This window comes from Saimiri boliviensis, chromosome 9 (genome assembly GCF_048565385.1).
Source record: "Saimiri boliviensis isolate mSaiBol1 chromosome 9, mSaiBol1.pri, whole genome shotgun sequence".
In the NCBI taxonomy this organism is placed as follows: Eukaryota; Metazoa; Chordata; class Mammalia; order Primates; family Cebidae; genus Saimiri; species Saimiri boliviensis.
The window spans coordinates 117,581,267-117,603,510 of record NC_133457.1 but is presented as its reverse complement, the minus strand read 5'-3'; the positions used below and the strand labels follow the sequence as shown (position 1 = coordinate 117,603,510).

Below are 22,244 nucleotides of genomic sequence, written 5' to 3'. Positions count from 1 at the left end.
AAATAAAGAAATGGGGCTTGCTGAGCTCCTAAGATCGCTTCCAGCTTAACATCCTATGATTTTGATACTTCAGTGCTATTTGAATAGCACTGCATGGACCTACATATAGTACTTTGCAGATGACAAAGCATCTTTACATCCATTATGTCACCCAATTCTCGTAGTAACCTTTTGAGGTACCAGGTAGGTTTTACTTAGTCTATTAGGCAGGTGTAGGAGCTTGTCCAGGTCACAGCTAATAGCTGATAAAACTGGGAATGGAATCTAGTATTCTGGGTGTTTAAAAAATCAGTGTTCTTTCAGCTGGGCACAGTGACTCATGACTGTAATCCCAGCAATTTTGGAGGCCAAGGTGAGAGGAGGTCTTGAGCCCAGGAATTTGAGACCAGCCTGGGCAATAGTTAGACCTCGTCTCTTAAAACAAAACAACAACAACAACAACAAAAAAAGCAGTGTTCTTTCATTTACACCATGCAACCTTGAAACTAAAATTGAGAACATGAGGCAGTGTTTAACTTAGAGATTTTAAATAACATAATTGGCAGTGTTATAAGGAGTTCCAAGGTTGCTGGTAACAGTCAGGGTCTGTCAATCCAAACCAGCAAAGTATGTTACTATCCGTATTGGTCCCAGAATTAAGTATTAGCAAATTGTGTTAAATGAACATAGGATGAAGCCACGAAATATGACAGCGTAGCATTATTAAGCTGCTCTGGTGAAATTCAAGTTTCTCTTGTCTTCCAATTCAATTTGGTAGGTGACACTTCAGTAAACGGTAGGGGTAAGAAAGAGTGGAAACAGCCAAGATTTCAAGCCTAGTAATAAAGCAACTCCTACATCCCTACGCACCTCAGGCCTTTTTGTCTATCCCAGAAACACATACTTTTCCTGAAAAAAACAAAGCACTGGAAGGATTACCAACTAGAAAGAACCCGCCCTCCCCAAACTAGGTGGTTTTTCTGATATGCCCAAGGTATGTTTCACAGGATCACTGGTTTCTGTCTCTTACCCAGGAATCTGGAGAGTTTGACCATAATAAAGTATTTTAGAATCCAAGCACTTAGTCTAACCTGGAATGTCCTCAGTCTCCAGATGGCTCTTTGTAGAACAAGGCAGATTCTCAAAGGAGTCCATAGTTAAAGAAAAAAAATTACAAACCATTGCGCTAGAGCGAGCCATCTGCAGGTTCCCCTTAGACAGATGTTCAGAGGGCACACACGGTCACCAAATTTCACATAATATTTCAGGAAGTTCACAGAGGTCCTGAAGCCCACTCATGAATCACACTCCTGGTTAAGAACTCCTGGATTTACATGCCAGGTAGTGATAAGTGCTTTGGTATATAAACTTAAACCAAAAACTGGTAGAACGATTACCACCTTGGATAGGATGGTCAGAGTTGTTTTTTCCGGAGAGGTCACTTTTGAGCAGACACTTGAGCTGGTGCAGATACCTGAGTGAGCATTCCAGGAAACGCCACCACAGGTCCCTAGGAGGGAATGTGCTTGGCGGGCTCGACGTCCATTGATTCACTCGGGACACATCCTCAGTTCGGTTTCTCTTCTCCATTTCCCCCCTCGTCCTCGTCTTCCTTTTTCTCCCTCCTGGGCCCTGGACCTCCCGAGCGCAGGGGGCTACGCCTCCTTCTTCCCCCGGCCTCACGAGGGCTGCCTTAGCTGACATTTTCAAGGCACAGGAAACTGAGTCAGGAAAGCGGAGGTCTTCTACCGGGGTGTCTTGCCATTTTACACGTCCCGAGTCAGTCACTGGTGAACTCTGAACTTCAGGTTCCTCGGCAATTAGAGATTATAAACAAAGAGGCATCTTTACAGCCTCTTCCAGATCTGAGATTCCAACAGCCGCATTCTTTTCACCTCCTTCCTTCCCCCTCTCCTTAGTCTTCCGTCTCCTCTCTTCTCCCAGCTCTCCTCTTCACCACCACGCGACCCGAAACGCTTTTTCCACCTGGTTGGCGTCTGCGCAAACAGGCGTGGAAGATCAATTTTGACCCAGCTTCGCCGCCGTAGTCCGTCGGGAGCGCCGGCGTGGGGAATTGTGGGAGAAGATGGCGGCCGCCGCGCAATCCCGGGTTGTCCGGGCTCTGCCAATGTCACGTAAGTGTCCGCGGGAACGGCGACCCCTGATCGGGATTCGGAGACGGGGATCTAAGGTTTTGGGAGTGGCGCCGTGCTGCAGCGGTCACGCCGACTTCCTAGGCGCTCGGGCTTTTCTACGTCTGGAACTGCCTCTGGTTTCTTCTCTTTTTGCTTTCCACTTCCCCGGCTGACAGACTCAATCGTACGTCTTGGGAGGGGACAAAAGATCTTGCGCAGCGGGAAGCGAAGAGAAGAAAGCAGGGGGTACGTCAGGGATCGAGAGAGTCAGAGTTCTGACATGGTTATAAGGGTTCAGGGTTATGAGAAATATTTGTATGGGGCAGGGAGAGAAATCTGTAAGGTAGCGAAAAAAGGCCAGTGGCGAGAGGTTTTCTTGAATTGAGTTTATGACCTTGTGCAAACCCTTAATAGGTCTCACTTCAGATTCTTAATGGCACGATGGAAATGATAATATTGCAATACCAGGGAGGCTCTGATAAGATTAAATGAGCTCATGTTTATAAAAGCATCTTTTTAACCAAAAGCGTCTCGACGGATATAGAATGTGTTGGGCCGAGTGCCTTGGGGTCTGGGGGAGAGAAGGATGTTTGAGGAAAGAAGAATGAGGAGCTTGGTGGAAAGGAAAGTGAAGAATAATGAAGGCTATCTTAGAATTTGTTAGCATTATTTGTTTTCTCGCTAATTTGATTGGATCTGCTCCCAGTCCTCAAATTAGAAACATACATTTGCCCTTCCACTCACTAAAAAGCAAGGCAATTAGAAATACGGTTATACTTTATTACTATTCTTTCACCCTCTACTCTTCCACAAATATATTCCAATCAAACTCCAAAAGTTGTCTTTGTTTCTTAGTGTATTTTAATCTTACAGAATATCATTTGCTTTCAGAATTGGCTCATGTCAGAATCACTCGTAGAGCTTTATAAAAAATAGAAATTAAGACTGATTGTAGAGGGATTGAATCAGAATTTGTGAGATTAGCTTCTTGCACCTTAAATTTTTAAAAGCACCACGGATAGGTTTGAGGTTCAGTCCAAGGCAAGGATTAGGAGTTTAGAGGATCCTCTTTTTTTGTTGTTGTTTTTTTGTTTTTTTGTTTTCCATCATGCTTAGAAGTCCTGCATACCACTGGGAAGGTGGTGGTGCACATCACTTACAGTGGATAGTTTTGTGGTCACAATGTCTTTGCAAAAGCATTTGCTGGTTCTTGTTAAACTACTACATTTGTATGATATAATGTAGATTGTGAATAGTAATCACTGTTTATTGAGTCCCTGCTATCTGCCATATCCAGTTATAGGTATTTTAATTAATTTTCTCTTTTAACTTACCTTCCTCTGACTGACACCATAGCTTGTGTTCTTAACCACTCTGTGTTATTATGTGGTAAAGTAAGTTTTTGAGTAAATTCTGGAGAAGCAAGTCTAGTATGTAAAATAATCCACACGCTATAGGACAGAACTGTGTAAGACAACTGTATATAGTTAAGCCTGGCAAGACTATTATATATCACAGGAAATCATAAAAGGGAAACATTATCATTTCAGGTACTGAAGAAAGATTGGAAGACGAGTGGAGAATTGTAGTGCTCCCATTGATCTCATTAGGGCTGTTATGATCTGGCAAGTCTTCTGAGAAAGACAAGTGGGTGAGAATGGAGTCATGAGGTATTCAAGACTAGCTGTATATCTGGGTTAGTGGAAAAGGAGGTTGAATGTGTTAGATGGGATCAGACAGTGGAGACCTTTGAAAGCCAAGCAGAGTTTAGACCAGTAGTCTCCAAAGGGAGTTGTACAAGAGTACTTAATAAGTTATGGAAATATAATATTAGAACTCCTAAAAACTCTTTTTGATAGTAACAGTAGCTAACACTTATGTAGTTTAAACTGTATGCCAGACACTGTTCTAAGTAATACATGATTTATGGTGTGTATATCATATTGGCACTATGTAGAGCATGCATATAATTTTTTAAATAAATGCTTTTAAAAAATTAATGCACTGTGCAAGCAAATATGTTGCAGTAGGAAACCAATGTAGGTTTTTAAGCAGAGGAATATAATGAATATATTGTTCTTCTAATAGTACTCATAATTAATGGAAGAATGAGGTGCTGGAACCAAAGAGAATAATAATTTATATTTATTGAGCACCTACTATTTGCAAGGCACTGTCACTGCTGCTTGCCCATATGTTATTAATTCTCGTCAACCCTTTAAACTGTGAGCTTCATGAAGCCAGGGTTTTGTATTTTACGGTGGTAGTCACAGTTTCTAGAATAATACTGGGCCCATAATTATTAAAAACAAAAACAAAAACAAAAAACAAATAGCCATGTGAGGTTAGTGTGACATTTCCTTCTGAAAAATTTCAGTCCTAAAAGTAAAAGCAACTATTATTCATAGAATGCTTAATATGCTCTGGGTAATGTACTAAATGCTTTTTTTCTAATCTAATCTTGCATCCAAGATTTATATCTAATCTTCTTAACAGTCCTTTGAGATATTAATTCCTTAACTCGAGTAATTCTTCCCAGTTCATTGACTCTGCCATCTTTTCCCTCTCTTATCCTATGTCCTCATTTCTTTATTCTGATCATTCCCTTTTATGCATTCTTAACTCCCCAGCCCAACTCCCATTGTCATAAAAAACACTGACCCTGATTAAACAAAACTTTCCACATAATTTGCTGCCTGCCACTAAGCAATAGAGAATGGGGCTAGGGAAAACTCCAAACTAACTGGCCTTATGTTAAATTCATGCATACAAATCTCAAGTAGATTTTCAGTGCTACATTTTTCTAGGAAATCAGATGAGAACAGTCATTTTCCCACCATAAACTCTAATGGTTGATATGTGATCATTCTTTGCCTTTTCTCTTATTACAGTGGGTAGCTCTTTCTGCTCTGTTCTGTGGCCAGTTCCTTCACTTTGCATTTGATCTCATCCTCTCTCAACTATTCATTGCCTTTCCGGAATCGGTAATTTCCCCCCCTCTACCATGGAAATCCTGTCATTTCCATCAGCACAAAAATGTTAACTGATATTTAAAACAAAAAACAAACAAACAAACCTGTCCATGTCCTTGTGTTTCTCTAGTCCAATTCCTCAGAAGGATTATCTATACTCCTCATCTACTTATTTCCTTGCCTTACAGCCTCTCTTTTGTTTACTCCAGTCTGGCTTTCTGTCCCACTAATCCAAATAAAATTGCTCTTATTTTTGCCACCTACATCCACATCCTCCAGATTCTGTGGTCCTCTGTTCTCTTTCTACTTCACTCTCAGCATTTGATAAAGTTAACTGTTCTCTTCTTGAAACACTTTCTTTTTTCGTTTTTAGAATCTGTTTCCTTCTGCGTTTTTTTTTCCTACCTCACAGGACTGCTTTTTAATCTTTACTGGCACTTTGGGCTAGTTGCTAACCTTATCTATAAGGTGGTGATAAAGGTAACATTAAAAAAAGATAATACCTAGGAAGCACTTAGAATACTGCTGGACACCTGCTAAGAGCTATTTAAAGTTAGCTGTTGTTATGATGTTATTATTTCGTTATTATGTGTGTGTTCTATGATGTTTACTTTTAATTTCTGTCACTGTTAGTGAGCTAGGCCAGTTCTCCAATTCCATACTTTTGGATAGGGAAGAACAGTAGCTTTTGGGCAGAATGCCACTGGAAAGTCATCCCTAGAAAACAAACACAGATTTTCTAAAAGAAGTCCTATTTGTCTCTTTCAGCTCTCCTTAAGTGTACGAAACACAAATGCTAAACTCCAAAGTTTCTTGATTGGGGCAGGAGTGCGTTAGCACTGTAAACCTTTTTGTTTTTACTTACATGAAAGTCGAGCAGCTAACTGTAAAATTCTGCTCTAAGAAGTTGGAAGCGACTTGAAAACTGGAGTGTATCCAAAAGAGATTTGCATTCCTGCCATATGAAGAATATTTGACAGGACAAGAAATGTTTAACCTGGAGAAGAAAATATTTAGTGGGGATATAATTGCTACACTTAATTGTAGAAGAGGGATTAGACTTGTTCTTTGTTATTCTGGAGGAGCACAGGGCTAAAAACTTCTGGGAAGCGGTCCCTGATTCCCGTTTTGGTAGAACTTTCATTCTGTTATGGCTCAAAGCAGAATGGACCGCTACAGGAAGTAGTGAGTTTCCAACTCTGCAGGTGTTCAGGCAAAAGCCAGATGGTTTCTTTGCACACATGCTGTAGAGAAGATTTAAGCATTGGTGAATGAACTTTGAGGGTCTATTCTAGTACCAAGAACCTCAGTCTATGAAAAAGAAAGGGGATATTTGACAAAATTCTTGCCATTAAACTTTCTAAAAGGCAGAACATCTTCTCTCAAGCACTTCACTCCTTTTATCATTATTTGTAATGTTATTCAGTGGTTTTTATTATGTCTCAATTATTGAACTGCATTCTTTTTTTTTTTTTTTTAACGTTCTGTATTAATAATCCCCTGCTTCCAACTGATATCATCAACTTCGTTTTTCATTAGTCACTGGCTTCAGGTTCTGTTCCAGGAGAGTCTTTTGTGTTGCCCTGTGCTAGGCTTGTACATTATACCACTGCATTGTTATGTGTTTCTCATGGAATTCTGTCCTTTCTTTTTTTCCTCTTTAAGACCTTTCTCAAAACATTTTATCCAGGAATCCTTCCTCATGGTAATGTGATTTAGTGCTCCTTTATTATGTATTCTCAGTTCCTTTCACCATATAGGCTTATACTTTCCTACTTTGTGACTGTTTAATGTGTTTTTTAAACAATGTGACTTATCTTTTTAGGTAAGTTACATTGTATAGAGTAGGGAATATATTTCCTCATGTCCTGTGGATTCTATGTTGTAGTATTTTGTGTTTATTATTGCTTTTGATAGTTAAATTATTAAAGTACTAATTGAAAAATAGTGTTACAAGTTTTTAGGGAAAGGAGCTATTTGTATTCACAGTTTTAAAAATATTAATATTTGCCATTGCTGTATACTTTGGGGTTTTGTTTAAGGTTCTGCAGTTACTGCAGTAGCGACATCTGTGTGTTATGGCCCACCCCGTCGCCAGCTTCATCATGCCCTCATACCTCATGGGAAAGGTGGACGTTCCTCATTTAGTGGGATCGTGGCCACTGTATTTGGAGCAACAGGATTCCTGGGCCGATACGTTGTCAACCACCTTGGTAAGTAAAGTTCCTTGAGTTCATATGCTCCATTGCCACTGATCAGGATGGCCTGATGAGAGCCATGAGCTATGTTTCTCTTCATTTTAACAGCATTATGAATTACTCCTATCTTGGATGTATGTAACTTTTATTTGTTGTGACATTAGGAGCACACTCATGCTCCTATATAGGAATTATTAAGGTGGGAATAAGGGACGCTGAAAAGCTATGGCATCCCTAGCATGGCAAAATATTCCTTTTGTCAAATATAATATCAATTCACCTACTATATTAGAATTTAAATATTTACCAAATCACAATTGTATAATATATCCATGTTATGTTAATGTTGATCCTTCTTTCAATCGATTCTTTTAGGACGCATGGGGTCCCAGGTGATTATACCTTATCGGTGTGATAAATATGACATCATGCACCTTCGTCCCATGGGTGACCTGGGCCAGCTTCTGTTTATGGTAAGGGCCTTTATGGCTAATGGAAGTTGACAAATATACATTGCTAAGATCATTTTTAGGAGTAAGAGGGCTAATTGTTTAAAATTGGCAAATATAAATTACTAAGATCATTTTTAGGAGTAAAAAGCAGATAAAGCAGTTATTTCATCCTAAAATGAACTGGGGCAGTCTCTATTCACAGGGCATTCTTCATGTGGATTTCCACATCTTCTTTGTCATGCAAGCTCTAGACTGGCAGTTGGCAAACCTTTTCTATGAAGGGCCAGATAGTAGATATTTCTGGCTTTGCAGGTCATAGTCTTTGTCATAATTACTCAGCTCTGCCTTTGTACCTGAAAGTAGCCATAGACAATATGTACACAAATGGGCATGACTGCATTTCAATAGAGTTTTATTTACAGAATTAGGCTGCAGGCCAGATTTGGCCTATGGACTATAGTTTGCCAATCCCTGGTCTAGACTTGTGCTGTCTAGTGTGGTAGCCACTGGCCACATGCGGCTACTGAGCACATGAAATGTGGCTAGTCTGAATTGAGATATGCTGTGTGTATAAAATATGCAGCAGATTTCAAAGACTCAGTATGAAGGAAAGAATATACAATATATCATTAATAGTTTTTATATTTGTTACATATTAAAATAATATTTTGGATATATTAGGTTAAAGAAAATATATCATTAAAATGAATTTCACTTGTTTCTTTTTCACTCGTGTGCCTCATGTTATATTTCTGTTGAATACTGCTCCGGAGACATTAAAAAATCACGAATAGGGTGTTTTATAACTTGGTTATTTAGCATCGATTCAACTTAGAACAGTTTCTGAGCATTCCCTTTGTCATTCCGTAATCTACAGGTTCTTCCTTTAGGCCAGTAGTTGCCAGTGGGGTGAGGCAGGGGAAAGAGCACGGAGGAAAGCCATAAGGGAGTGATTAATGGAACTCTTTGGTTATCACAGTGACTGGGGAGCCATCCTGGTTATTAGGTACAGGCCAGGGATGCTAAATATCCTGCAGAGCACAGGACAGTCCCTTTCCACCAAGAGTTGTGCTGCCCCAAATGCCTGCAGCCAAGCTATTGATTGCTATACCCTCTGAACTTGATGCTTAAGTCTGCTGGATCTTATAGCTGACTTCCTACTCGTATTGTCCTGTAAGGAATGGAGCTCTTCCAGTTACACATTTTCCCTTTTAAAAGATATGTGCTAAACATCCTTACTGTCTCTGGTAATATTCATACAAATTATTTGTAATCCCTTTAAATTTTAACTTACTTTCATTTCATTTCACGTTTTTATTTATTCTTTATTCAGTGTTGACAAGCTGAGTATAATACTTATATTATAAATTTCTTATTTCTAAAATGTTTTTCTTCTCCAAAATCTTACTATTAAATATCGGTATGAAAGTTACAGAGCCTTAGCTTATTCCTAGTTCTTTGTGCCTTAAGTTTACTGGTCATCTTGTCAGAGCCTCAAAATTTAAGTATTTAAAAAGCGATAGGTGAAAACTTTTGAACCAGTGGAATTAACCAAATGACATCTATTCCATTATTTCTGCAGAGATTTATTTTCTGAGTGTCCAGCATTGACCTGAGCTCTGAGCATGTTTGCATGAGTGTGACCACAGGGAACTCAGAGGCTTATATGTTTAGCGTTTATGTGTTTATTTTCGAGAAGGACTATCTGGGGCGTGAGGTGCTGATTTCTTCCCTTTAGTCTTTGTTTGCAACTGTTGTCTGAATGGCCACTTGTTTTACCTACCTGACTGTGCGCCCTGGGGCCTTATTCCTGAGAATTTGGTTTTCTTCTAATACATCACTCACTGCTGTAGATTTTATGTATATTTCACTTAATCCTCATAATAACCTGATGAGGTAAGTTGTGTTTTCTAATTTTACATGGGGTTTGAAGAGATAATTTGTACAAAGTTAATACATGGCAAGCTGAGATTTGTATTCCTGTCTGACTCCAGAGCCACTGTTCTAGACTGTGCCTTTTAACCCACTTTCTATCATCAGTCGTAACTGGTTCTTTCTGCTGGGGCTTCAGCTTCTTGCTCTTGAATCTCGTTTTATAGATTGTTTTCTCTTTTCTAAGTTAAACAGCATTTTAGTTCTCTCTCTCTCTCTCTCTCTTTCTCTCATCCTTGCTTTCCTTCTCTTTTCTCTTCCTGCCCCATCTCCGTCCCATTGCACTGACCTATGCATGTGCACTTACTCTGGTGCTAAGAAATTCCTATTATTTGTTATCTTCCATTGAAATGTTTATAGAAACCAGCCCTTGGGTCACCCTGAAGTTTTAGGTAGTTCTTTTAGACTCTTGTTTTTACGTTGTTAATGTAGAAATGACGAGATCTGGGGTTATAAAACAAGAAAGAATTAAAATGAAATAAGAAAATAGTAATGAATGGCCCCAATTAATTCTAACCTTTAAAAGACACCCTCCCTATCTTCAGTCTGTAAGTGGTTGCTGTCAAGAAGGGAAAGTCTCTGTCTCCCAAATGATCCTCGGTTCTTTGGCTATATTTCAGGAGAGGGGACTTGGTTTACTGGGTGTTTTATTTTTGTTTTTGTTTTTGTTTTCCAAACTTAGTAGGCAGTAGTTTGGTGGACAGAAACAGATATGCTCCATTAAAAATCAATAGCCTCCATTCTAGCTCTGTCATTTGATTTCCTGAGTAAAATGTATTTTTACATGTTTGTCTCCAAAAGAATGAGAAAATCAGCAGGGAGTTTGAGACGTCCTGTCTGTTGTAATAGATGGAGCTTGTATGAAATGGCACCATATTATGACTACAGCACATGACCTATTTTGAAACTTGCATCGAGGAGGCTACAGAAGTGTTGAATGCCAAGGTATACCCCACTATGTTTTCATCTGATTGCCTTCTCCTATTATAGGAATGGGACTCGAGAGATAAAGATTCTATCAGACGAGCAGTGCAACACAGCAATGTGGTCATCAATCTTATTGGACGAGACTGGGAAACCAAGTAAGTCTTTGACTCTTGTTTCTTCTTTGCTAAAGTCTTTCTTAGGGTTAATAGACCTTTATTGGGCACCTTCTATGTGCCAGCTATCACAGTGACATTTTCAATTAGTTAATAAGGGTTGGTTGAACAATCACTTGCATACCCAGGGATACCCCTTAGGAGATGTAGCTGACATTAAGTCTGGTATAAGTCAGCAGTGTGATATACTGCCCATAAAAAGCCAGTAGGTAGTATTGGTGTGGCCGATACTGGTCCTGTGCTTGGATTAGTCCCTATGGGATGGGGTTAGGAAATAGGATTTTGCCTGTTCTAGCATGCTGAACATTGGTTTTCCTTGTGTAGACAGTGTTCTAGATGTCTTTTCTGCATTGTTAATTGGAGATGGCACGAGGACTAATTTGAACAGTTCTTCGTGTGGGTTGATTATTAGCAAATACCGTTTTCATCCTATAGTCCACGACACTTTGTTTACACCTCATTTTTTAGCATTAATTAAAGTTTGACTTAATTTTTAATATACGTCTTTCTTATCAAATATTTTATAAATTCTTTGATGACCTGGAGGTCTTATTCAACTTTTTATCCCCCCTAGTGATTAACATAGTATATTGTACAGAGTAAACATTTAGTTAATGTTACTGAATGAAATTGTTGACTGGATATTTTCAGTTTCTTCTTTTTCCCTTGAGGGAAACAAAGTCCCAGGGGTACGAAGTAATTCCCAGCACTTCCCTCCTCCCCAGCAACCAGTATAGCCAGGTTTCTTTAAAGGGCCTCTGTGTCAGGATTCCTTGATGATGCAGAATATGATGTATACTGGATTTATCATAACTCAGAGTAGGCCTTCAATTGTGTGATGACAGTACGCAGACCTGTAAACTTTTTTTTTTTTTAATTGTGGCTTAAAGACTTTTCTTTTTTAAGATTTTTTTTAGAAATGAGACAGGGTTTTACTGTGTTGCCCAGGCTCATCTTGAACTCCTGGGCACTAGTGATTCACCCGCCTTGGCCTCCCAAAGTGCTGGGATTACAGGCATGAGTCACTACACCTGGCCAATTTTAGCTTTAAGTTAAATTATTGCTGTTTAAAAGTTTAAGTAGTATGAATTTCAATACTGTTATATGAAAACCAGCTTTGAGATCCTGTGTCTGGAGTTCTGAACCAATCCTTTTATTTTTTTCTTCCAGGTACTTTGATTATGCGGATGTTTATGTGAAGATTCCTCAAGCAATTGCTCAAGCGTCCAAGGAAGCTGGAGTTGAAAAATTCATCCATGTTTCGCATTTGAATGCAGATGTGAGAAGTTCCTCTAAATATATGAGAAATAAGGTAAGTAGCAAATTGATTTGGGAAGTGGTTCACAGAGCTGGAGTTTCTTGGCCCATTTGAAACATGATTTCAGTGAGAAGAGTTTATCATCGACACATCTAGAATTAAAAGGTTCTCTGATTCCCCACATCCAGAACTAGGTATGTGTGTGTGATGTTTTGACATTTTGGTTGAGTGCCTTCTGTTTGCAGGAAACTGTGCTAAGGGGCTTCAGAGTTGGCTAGACCATGTTACTGATGGAATTCAGATACTTAAAAGTTTCTTTGAGGCATCACTGAATTGCACAGAAACCATCACAGAAGTCAGAATATCATTTCTGCCAGAGGAATCATACCTGTGTCATCTACCATGGTTGAAGGACCATCTTTCTTTCTCACCCCTTGCACTGTTAATGGTTTTATGCCACTCTTCAAGGGGTGATGTGAAGGCTCAGAATGACAGGGATTAATATTTGCCAGGGAAGATGCCTATTCACATAGTACTTACACTCCTTTTACTCCCAGAAATGCCATACCTCGAGGCTGACCACTGTAGTTTGGAGTCAGTCTGTAACCTGAGTGACATGTCTTCATTATTAGGGATTCAGAAGGGATATCAGTATCTGTCAGTGCCCTTAACATTTGGATTCTGCCATACGGAAACCGGTTTTGAGTCTTACTGATAAAGACAACAGAGTTCCTTCATAATGGTTCCAAGTCTTTGACTCACCACATTAATTTACTGGCTAAACTATTCATGAAGCACCTACTATGTATCATATATTGTGTTAAGCACTGTGGATACAGTAGTAAATAGAATAGACTTGGCCCTAGCCCATATTAAGTTTCTAGTCCAAATTAAGTTTCTAGTCCACAGTTTGCTACTTTGCAACATTTGGTACATCTGGAATTATTTTTTAATTAAAAATTTAAATAAATATTTAATTAAAAAATAATTCCAGATGTACCAAATGTTGGGAAGTAGCAAACCGTGCCAAAGGGGCATATAATAGGGGAGAGAGGGCACTTTATCAGTTAGGAGCATTTAATGACTAGCATCAGAAAATCCAGTATAAACTGACTTAAAAAGGGAGAGTTTATAGGCCCATGTATCTATAAATAATAAAACAAATAAAATAATTTAAAAATAAATAAATAAATAATTTTTAAAAATAATTTCATAAATCTAGCAATAGGGAACCTTAGTCACAGATTGTGCCAGGGTTTGTTAGGGCTTCTTGTTTCTCTGGCTCTGAGCTTTGACTTTCTCTTTGTGTGGCTTTGTTTCTCATAGTCACAGAGCTAATTTAGCACATCCAGATCTCACATTTTCATGCTATGCTGAAGAAAGGGAGAAAATAAGAGACAGAATACTTGTGCCTGCCTCTGCTGAAACGTTCATAAAATCATCTGAGTTTCATGACTATTTGGAAGGGAATGGGAGGTGTCAGCGGTGAGGAAGAGAGAAGAGTCAGAGATGTCCAGCTCTCTGGCTGAAGCCATTGGGTGGATGATAGTACTGTTGAGTAAGATGGGAAATATTAGAGAGGGACTAGGCTGTAGGGCGGTGATTCTTAGCCTTAGTTGCACAGTAGAACCACTGAGGGAGCTTTTAAAAACTCTGATGCCTAGGCTGTTCTTCAGATCAATTAAAACAGTCTCTAGGGTTGCAACGTTGGCACCAGTATCTTTTAACTCTCTCTAGGTAATTCCGAGTGTAGCAGAGATTGAGGAGCACTATTTTACTTGAGAGAATAGAAGATAATTGGGTTTTGGACTCATGTTTCAGGTGCATTTCAGATGAGTGTCAATCTTCCAGGTAACTGGTACATAAGGTTTCTGATCCTGGAAGTTAGAAGAGAGGCTTAGGTTGGAGACAAATGTAGTTACCAGCATGGTTGTTAATTGAAGTAATGGGAGGGGATAAGATGGCTGAAGACTGAGAAGAGAGTTTCGGATTGGGCCCAGAACATACCAGTGGTTAATGATCTGGTAGAGGAGAAGGCATCTGCAGAAACCCAAACCAATCAAAGACTAAGCAGGACGTGATAAGGCAGAAGGGAAACCAGGAGAGTACAATGCTAGGGAAGCCAAGGCAAGACAGTCTCGCAGGAGGACGTGAATACTTACGAATGCCATTGAGAAGTCATGCAAGATGATGACTGTACAGTCACCTTGAATCTATTGACATGGAGGTCTTTGGTGATCTTATCAAGAATAGATTCAGTGCAAAGGTTGGAGCAGAATCCAGAGTGCAGGTGAGTGAAGAGTGAGTTGGAACTGAGGCAGTGGGAATGGCAAGGGTAGGTACATTTTCAGGTAGCTTGACTGGCAAGAGGAAGATGAAAGACTGAGAGAACAGAAGCTGGAGAAGGATGTAGAGTTGGAATTTTTTTTTTTAAGGTAAAGGATCTACATTGTTTAAATGCCGGTAGGGAGATGCTGGTAAAAAGAGTGAGGCTGAAGATGTGGAAGAAAGAATAAATTGAACACGTTTCTGAGAAAGTGAAAGGACATGAGCTCTAATGCACTGAAAGTGATGTTGTTCCTCCCTTCAGGTAAGAGAGGAGGAGAAAATTGTGCTTTATATACCTGAGTTTGTAGATTTAGAGGTGAGAACTTGAGGTGGTTTTTCTCTACTGTCTTATACTTTCCCTTTTATTAGAAAGTGAAGTCATTTACTGGAAGGAAAAGAAAAGAAAGGAATGTCTGAAATTTGAATAGAATAGAAAATGTTTCAAATTTTCTCATGGGAAAGTAAATTAATTAGAGGAAAATACTATTTTTGGGATATGTTGAGGGCCCAGTTAAAATTGTTGGCATGAATTTACAGTGGTACCAATTCGTGATTTTTACTGATTTATTTTCCTGCCAGCTGCTCAAGACAGTGGGAGTGCATGGCCCAAGGAAGGCAAATGGGGTTCTAAGATTAGAATTTTGAATGGTGGCTAGAATGAAGGACAAAGGGACAAGGTAATTTACAATATTGGCAAGAGAATGATGAGAAGATGGCCTATGGAACCTAATCTGGAATTCAGAAGGGAGAACAGGAACAGTCAGAAGGGTTGATACAGGGGAAGCGGAATCGGTGCACTAGAATTCTTGAGAAGACCGAGAAGCAGGTATCCCAGGAGCAGATGGTCAAAGAACAGGCAGGCTGGAAATGGTAGTAAATTGTCATCCGAGAGTAGGATGTCTTCATTTAATACCTCTGAAGAAGAGCAATCCCAGTTGTTGATATGGTGTGTGGTGTAACTGAGTTAAGAGTGTCAGAAGTGCAGTGAAGAGGAGGTCGTTGGAGTTGAGCAGCTCAAGAACCTGAGAAGTCCAAGCCCACTTGGACATTGATGTCACCCCCAGTGGTGGTGAAAGTAGAAAGGAAGACTGAGGCCGGGCGCGGTGGCTCACGCCTGTAATCCCAACACTTTGGGAGGCCGAGGTGGGTGGATCACCTGAGGTCAGGAGTTCAAGACCAGCTTGGCCATAGTGGTGAGACCCCATCTTTAAAAAAAATTGTTTTAAATAAATAAATGAATAAAATAAAATAAAAAGAAAGGAAGACTGAATTAGGTGCTGATATCTTCATCAAACAAGAAGACTTGCCTAGGAGGCTAGTAGATGATAACAAGTAAGGATGGTACAGCAATTGGGATGAGGAAGATTGACTCTATCCCCAGCCTCCTCTGGATATGTACATACTGCTGCCACTTTCCTTATTTTAGCCCACTGCCACCATACTGTCCTTTCTCAAACAGACTGCTAGATTGTTGACACAAACCAGAGAATCTGTAAATAGAAGGAAAAATGGAGGCTGAAAAAATTCTACTTTGATTTTTTTCCTTCAATGTAAGCTTCCCTTAAAATAAAAAATGGGAAGAAACCCAACCAAAGCTATAAGGTACAGGACATTTTTGTGGATTATGTTTTCTTAAAGTTCTGTGTAACTGAGTTTTATGAATCACATGATGACCTTTATCTGGAGGAAAATATCACCTTTGAAATACAAGTCATGTCTTAATAGTGGAAAGAATGGAAGCTTTATTCACTTGTCTCAAAACTCAAAACAGGTTTGTTGGTTGTTGTTTAGGCTGTTGGAGAAGCAGTAGTGAGAGAAGCGTTTCCAGAAGCCATTATCATAAAGCCGTCTGACATCTTTGGAAGAGAGGATAGATTCCTTAATCATTTTTCAAGTACGTATTCTTTCTTAATGATAGAAGAGAGGGATACTGATTAACCAGGTTGAAGTTGCACAAGCTAACAGCTTTCTCTGATTGACAGACTAAGGATAGATTTTTTCTGCCTCAGTTGCCTTTTTCTCTTCAAAGGTTATATTTTCATAGTCTTTTTTATTCCATACAAAAGAAGCAACTTAGATTAATGAAAAGAGCATGAACTTGGGAGTCAAAGACTTGAGTTTAAGTATTGGCTCAACTAACACTGTGACCTTAACAAATATCAGAAAATCACATGGTGTAGTTTCTCCATCCTAAAATCCTCTGTGTTACACCTATTTATTCTTACCCTCCTACCCACTCCCACTCCAGACAACCACTGATCTTTTTATTATTTCTATACTTTTGCCTTTTCCAGGGTATTATATATATGGTTAGAGTCATACAGAGTATATAGCCTTTTTAGGTGGACTTCTTTCACTTAGCAATATGCATTTAAGATTCTTTCATTTCTTTTCGTTGCTTTATAGCTCATTTTTTATATAGCTGAGTAGTATTCCATTGTGTGGATTCCATTGTATTGGATATTTGTTTATCCAGTTTAGATGTTTCTATCTTGTTTTTCCCCCTGTTGGCTTGTGTCCATGTAACATCTGTAATAATTTCTACTTTAAAAATTTTGTGGTAAAAGGTACATAATATAAAATTTGCCGTCTGCTATGGGCTGAATTGTTCTCCCTCATAGTTTGTATGTTGAAGCCTCAACACCATTGTGAATTTATCTGGAGTTAGGGCTTTTGGGGGTACTTAGGGTTAAATGAGGCCGTAATGGTGAGGTCCCAATTCAGTAGGATTGGTGACCTTATAAGAAGAGGAAAAAAGAGAGATCTCTCTCTCCCTGTGTACACATACTGAGGAAGGACCCTGTGAGGACACAGCAAGAAATCAGCTGTCTCCAAGCCAGAAAAAGAGCCCTCACCAGGAATCAAACTGGCTGGCACTTTGATTTTGGATTTGCCAGCCTCCAGAACTGTGAGAAGATACATTTTTATTGTTTAAGCCACCCAGTCTATGGTATTTTATATGGTAGCCCTAGCAGACTAAAATAGATTTTGGTACCAAGAAGAGGGGTGTTGCTGTAACAAATACCTAAAAATAGGAATGGGCCTTTGGAACTGGGTTACAGGTAGGGGTTAGAAGAGTCTTGAGGTACACAGTAGAAATATGGATGTTAAGGGTGAGTTTTGTAAGGTCTCAGATGGAAATGAGTAATATGTCATTGGAAACTGGAGGAAATGTGATGCATATTATGAAGTGGTGAAGACATTGGCTGAACTGTGTTCTAGCGGAAGGTAGAATTTGTGAGTGCTGAAATTGTTTATTCAGCTGAGATTTCTAAGTACAAAGTGTTGAAGAAATGCCTTGGTTTGTCCTGTTTATAATAAAATACAAAAAGAGAGAAAGAGGAAACGAAGAAGGACTTGGTAAGCAAAAAGGAACCAGAACCTGAAGATTTAGAAAATTTTCAGCTTACCCATATTGCAAAAAATGAGAAAGTGTGTTTTGAAGAGAACACTAAGAGTGTGGCTGAACAACCATTTGAGGAAGAGATTATGGATGTGACTAGCAAACTAAGAAGCCATCTCAGCGGAAGCCAGGAATAGAGATGAGATTGTATCAGCAAAGTCACCAGCAGTTTGAACTAGAAGGGGCAGAATGAAAGAAGCCTGTTTGACTTCTTACATCCGACAGGACCAGACTGTAGAGCTGTTTGGCTGTGAATGTGAGCTGTTTTTCAAGAAGGGGAAGAGTAACTCCAAAGATGGTTCAGAGATGTTCAGAACCACCTCTTTGGTTTCAAAGGATGGGGCCATTGCCTCAGTTTAAACAGACCACATGGTCTTTGTCAGAGGCCTTGGAGGTGGGGTCACCCAGAGTCTTGGTGGTAGAGCTGCTTGGTCCTTGAGGCTAGAGCGTCCTGGAACCTTTGAGGTGTGACCCTCTGCTCAGCAGAGGTGCTACGGTGAGACTGCTGCCTCAGTGGGCCCTGGAAGTTAGTACCACGGTTTCAGTGGCTTCTGAAGGTGAGAACACCATCTCTGTGAATCTAGAAGGCAAAGAGGATTATTCTTGAGCCTTAAAATCTAATAGAATTTACCTTGCTAGGTTTTGGACTTGTTTGGGACTTGTCACCCTTTCTTCTTTCTTATGTCTTTTAGAATTGGAATGTCTTACACCTGTCTCACCACTCTATTTTGGAAGCACATAACTAGTCTGGTTTCACATGTTCATAGTTAGGAATTTTGCCTTAGTATGACCTGCACCTTGAGTCTTATCTATATCTGATTTAGATGATATTTGGATGAGACTTTGGAGTTTAGAGTCTTAAGAATAAGACCGTTTTAACTATTTACCAGAGTACAGTTCAGTAGTATTAAGATATTTACATTGTTGTACAACCAATTCCCAGAACTTTTTCATCTTGTGAAACTTAAATTCTGTACCCTTTAAACCACTCCCTGTTCCCTGTTTCCCCCCAGCCCCTGGCAACTACCATTCTTCTTTTGGTTTCTATGAATTTGACTACCTCATGTAAGTGGAATCATACAGTATTTGTCTTTTTGTAGCTGGCTTATTTGACTTAGCATAATAAGCTCAAGGTTCATCCATGTTGTACTGTGTGATGTGATTTCCTTCCTATTGAAGGCTGAATAATATTCTGTGTATACCACATTTTGTTTAATAAGCCATCCATCAGTGGTTACTTGGGTTGCTTCCCACTTTTGGCTTTTGTGAATAATGCTGCAGTGACTATAGATGTACGAAGTATCCCTGATTTCAGTTATTCGGGGGTATGTACTGAGAAGTAGAATTCGGTATCATATGGTAGGTATATCTATTTTTACTTTTTTGATGAGCCACTATAGTGTATTCTATAGTGGCTGCACCATTTTCCATTGCCACCAACAGTGCACAAGGTTTCCAGTTTTTTCTGATCTTTGTCAACATTTGCTATTTTCTGTTTTTTTGATAGTAGCCATCCTAATGGCTGTAAGGTAGTATTTCATTATGTATTTTTTTTTGTTTTTTTTTTTTTTGAGATGGAGTCTTGCTCTATCACCTAGGCAGTGGTACAATTGCAGCTCACTGCAGCCTCAAACTCCTGGGCTCAGGGGATCCTCTTGCCTCAGTTTCTTACATAGGTGGGACTACAGCTGTGTACACCACACCTGGCTAAAGATAGATAGATAGATATATAGATAGATAGATAGATAGATAGATATCAATATAAATTTTTTTTTTTTGGTAGAGATAAAGTCTTGCTGTCTTGCCCAGGCTGGACTCAAACACCTGGCTTCAAGCAGTCTTTTTGTCCCAGCCTCCCAAAGTGCTGGGATTATGGGCATGGGCTACCTTGCCTGGCCTCACTGTGGCTTTGATTTATATTTTCCTAATGATTAGGGTGTTGAGCATCTTTTTATGTGCTTGTTGGCTGCTTTATTAATTGGAGAAATGTCTATTTGTGTCCTTGTCCTATTTTTTTAAATTGGGTTGTTTAGTTTTTTGTTGTTGAGTTGTAAGAGTTTTTTTATTTATTCAGAATATTAAATGCTTATCAGAGATACGATTTGTAAAATTTTCTCAGATTTTTTAGTTTGCCTCTTCACTCTGTTAATTGTGTTCTTTGATTCACGGAAGTTTTTAATTTTGATGTAGTCCAGTTTATCTGTTTTTACTTTTGTTGCCTGGGCTTTTAGTATTATATCTAAGGAGTCGTTGCCAAGTCTAATGCCATGAAGCTTTCTACTTTTGTTTTTGTCTAAGAGTTTTAGAGTTTTAGCTCTTACGTTTAGGTCTTTGATTCATTTTGAGTTACTTTTTATATACAGTATGAGATAAAGACCCAATTTTATTCTTTTGCATGCGGATGTCCAGTATGTTAAGAAGACTATCTTTCTCCATTAAATGGCCTTGGTGCTTTTGCCAGAAATCATTTGACCATATATGCAGGAGTTATTTCTGTCTATTCCATTGGTCTGTATGTTTGTCTTTATTGCCACCATTTTGATCACTATACACTGTTTTGATTACTGTGCTTTTGTAATAAGTTTTGAAATCAGAAAGTGTGAGACTTCCAAAAATTTGTTCTTTTTCAAGATTGTTTTTGATTGATTGTGTTCAAGATTTGATTTTTGGATTTAAAAGAATCCCTTTAAATTCCATATGAATTTTAGGATGGTGTTTTCTGTATTTCTGCAAACATAAATAGTCATTGGGATTTTGATAGGGATTGCATTAAATCTGTAGATTGCTTTGGGTAGAACTGATGTATGTCTTAGTCTATTTTGTGCTACAACAAACACTGAGTAATTTGTAAAGAAGAGAAATTTATTTCTAACACTTCTGGAGGCTGGGAAGCTCAAGATCCAGGTGCTGGGATCTGGTGAGGGCCTTTTTGCTGTGTCCTCACCTGTTGCCCAGGCTGGAGTGCTGTGGTGCATTCTTGGCTCACCGCAACCTCTGCCTCCTGGGTTCAAGCAATTCTCCTGCCTCAGTATCCTGAGCAGCTGGGATTACAGGCATGCACCACCGCGCCTGGCTAATTTTTTGTATGTTTTTTGTAGAGACAGGTTTCACCATGTTGGCCAGGCTGGTCTCGAACTCCTGACTTCATGATCCACCCATCTCAGCCTCCCAAAGTGTTGGGATTACAGGCATGAGCCACCATGGCTGGCCATTTCTACTCTTAAATGCTTTAAAAAAACCTTTTTTCACCTAATATTTAAACCACTTGGGATTTGTTTTAGTTTATGGTAAAAACTAAAACATTATCTCACATTTTTTTTCAAATAGCAGAATAATTATGCCAGCACCATATATCAACTAATACTTCGTCAGGGCCTTTTACTGGGTTACCTATTCTGTATCACTCGTCTGTTGATACAGCAACAGAACTCATCTAGATATCAACTAGATAGACAGCTCATCTGTCCTGTTGCTGTATCAACAGACGAGTGATACAGCGTAAGAATCATCAGGAGGAACAACTCTGTGTTCCTTCTTAGAATGGGTGCAGTTAGAGTCCAGTCTTAGGCATGGTGATGCACTTAGCATTATAGAGCAGACTAGTTGTCAAGTCTTTTGACCTCTTTCTTCTTCATGTTTTTAAATGTTTGGCCTTTTTACTTTCCATGTTTGTTATCTGAAAAGCTAATGACTGCCTTTTGTAAGTGCATTCAGTTCCTCAGAGTCAGCTACGTTCACTATATTATTTCTATTACGCGCAGTAATTAATGTTAATCTTAAGATTGGTGGGTCTTATAGCAACTTAAGCCTTCTCAGTATAGTTCTCATTCTTTCTTTCGCTAGATATACGTCGCTTTATTGGTGTGCCCCTTGTTTCCTTGGGCTGGAAGACAGTTAAACAACCAGTATATGTAAGTACTTGGATGAAGAGGCTCAGAAAGGGGTTTTTGATGAATTCAGATTTGGGTGTCAGGTTTCTGGTTTTGTCCTAATTTAGTAATTCTGTCATTTTCTTTGTCAACTTGTGTCAGCTAGCTGCCTCTCAGTTTACTTAAGAGGTACATGCCTTCTCTGTATCTTCATTTGTTGATTCATTTAAGAAAAATTTATTGAACCCATAATGTGCTAGACACACCATACATGTCACGTGTCACTACGGAAATAAAGATATTAACTAGATAGACACAAATTGCTGTTCTCAAATTGCTTTCAGTCTGAGGCAGATAAATAAAGCAGTTATCGTACAACGTGATGAGTACTATGATAAGGAACGGTTTTATGTAGTTAAGTCAGAAGGGTGCCAAATCTAGACGTGGGTCTCTCAGAATGAAGGGCATTTAGGGTAAAACCTTAAAGAAGACTGAAGGTAAGTCTGATGCAGGGAGTTGGGGAAGAGTATTGCATGCGGAAGGAACAGTAGGTACAGGGTCCCAGAGGCGAAAGAGCATGTTGGATTCCATGTTCGGTCGAACCAATTTTTCTCAGTA

General features: G+C 39.2%; 2 protein-coding genes across 6 annotated transcripts in view; one reads left to right on the top strand and one right to left on the bottom strand.

The window, feature by feature from the left end:
• AKAP3 (A-kinase anchoring protein 3) overlaps positions 1-2,032 on the bottom strand; it is a 37,034-nt gene extending 35,002 nt beyond the window's left edge. For 2 of the 5 annotated variants that reach the window (XM_074406680.1, XM_074406681.1), the window contains exon 1: positions 1,010-2,032. The gene's annotated coding sequence lies outside the window, so the exon portion shown is untranslated. The remainder of the gene's footprint in view (positions 1-1,009) is intronic. The other 3 variants (XM_074406682.1, XM_074406683.1, XM_039479773.2) reach the window with 3 other exon arrangements.
• The window catches only part of NDUFA9 (NADH:ubiquinone oxidoreductase subunit A9), a 31,511-nt gene continuing 11,294 nt past the window's right edge, over positions 2,028-22,244 (top strand). The window contains exons 1-7 of the mRNA XM_003932597.4: positions 2,028-2,114; positions 7,129-7,299; positions 7,660-7,757; positions 10,659-10,750; positions 11,939-12,080; positions 16,146-16,248; positions 21,601-21,668. Of these exons, the coding sequence (XP_003932646.1) occupies positions 2,066-2,114; positions 7,129-7,299; positions 7,660-7,757; positions 10,659-10,750; positions 11,939-12,080; positions 16,146-16,248; positions 21,601-21,668 (723 nt within the window). The 5' untranslated portion in view covers positions 2,028-2,065. The remainder of the gene's footprint in view (positions 2,115-7,128; positions 7,300-7,659; positions 7,758-10,658; positions 10,751-11,938; positions 12,081-16,145; positions 16,249-21,600; positions 21,669-22,244) is intronic.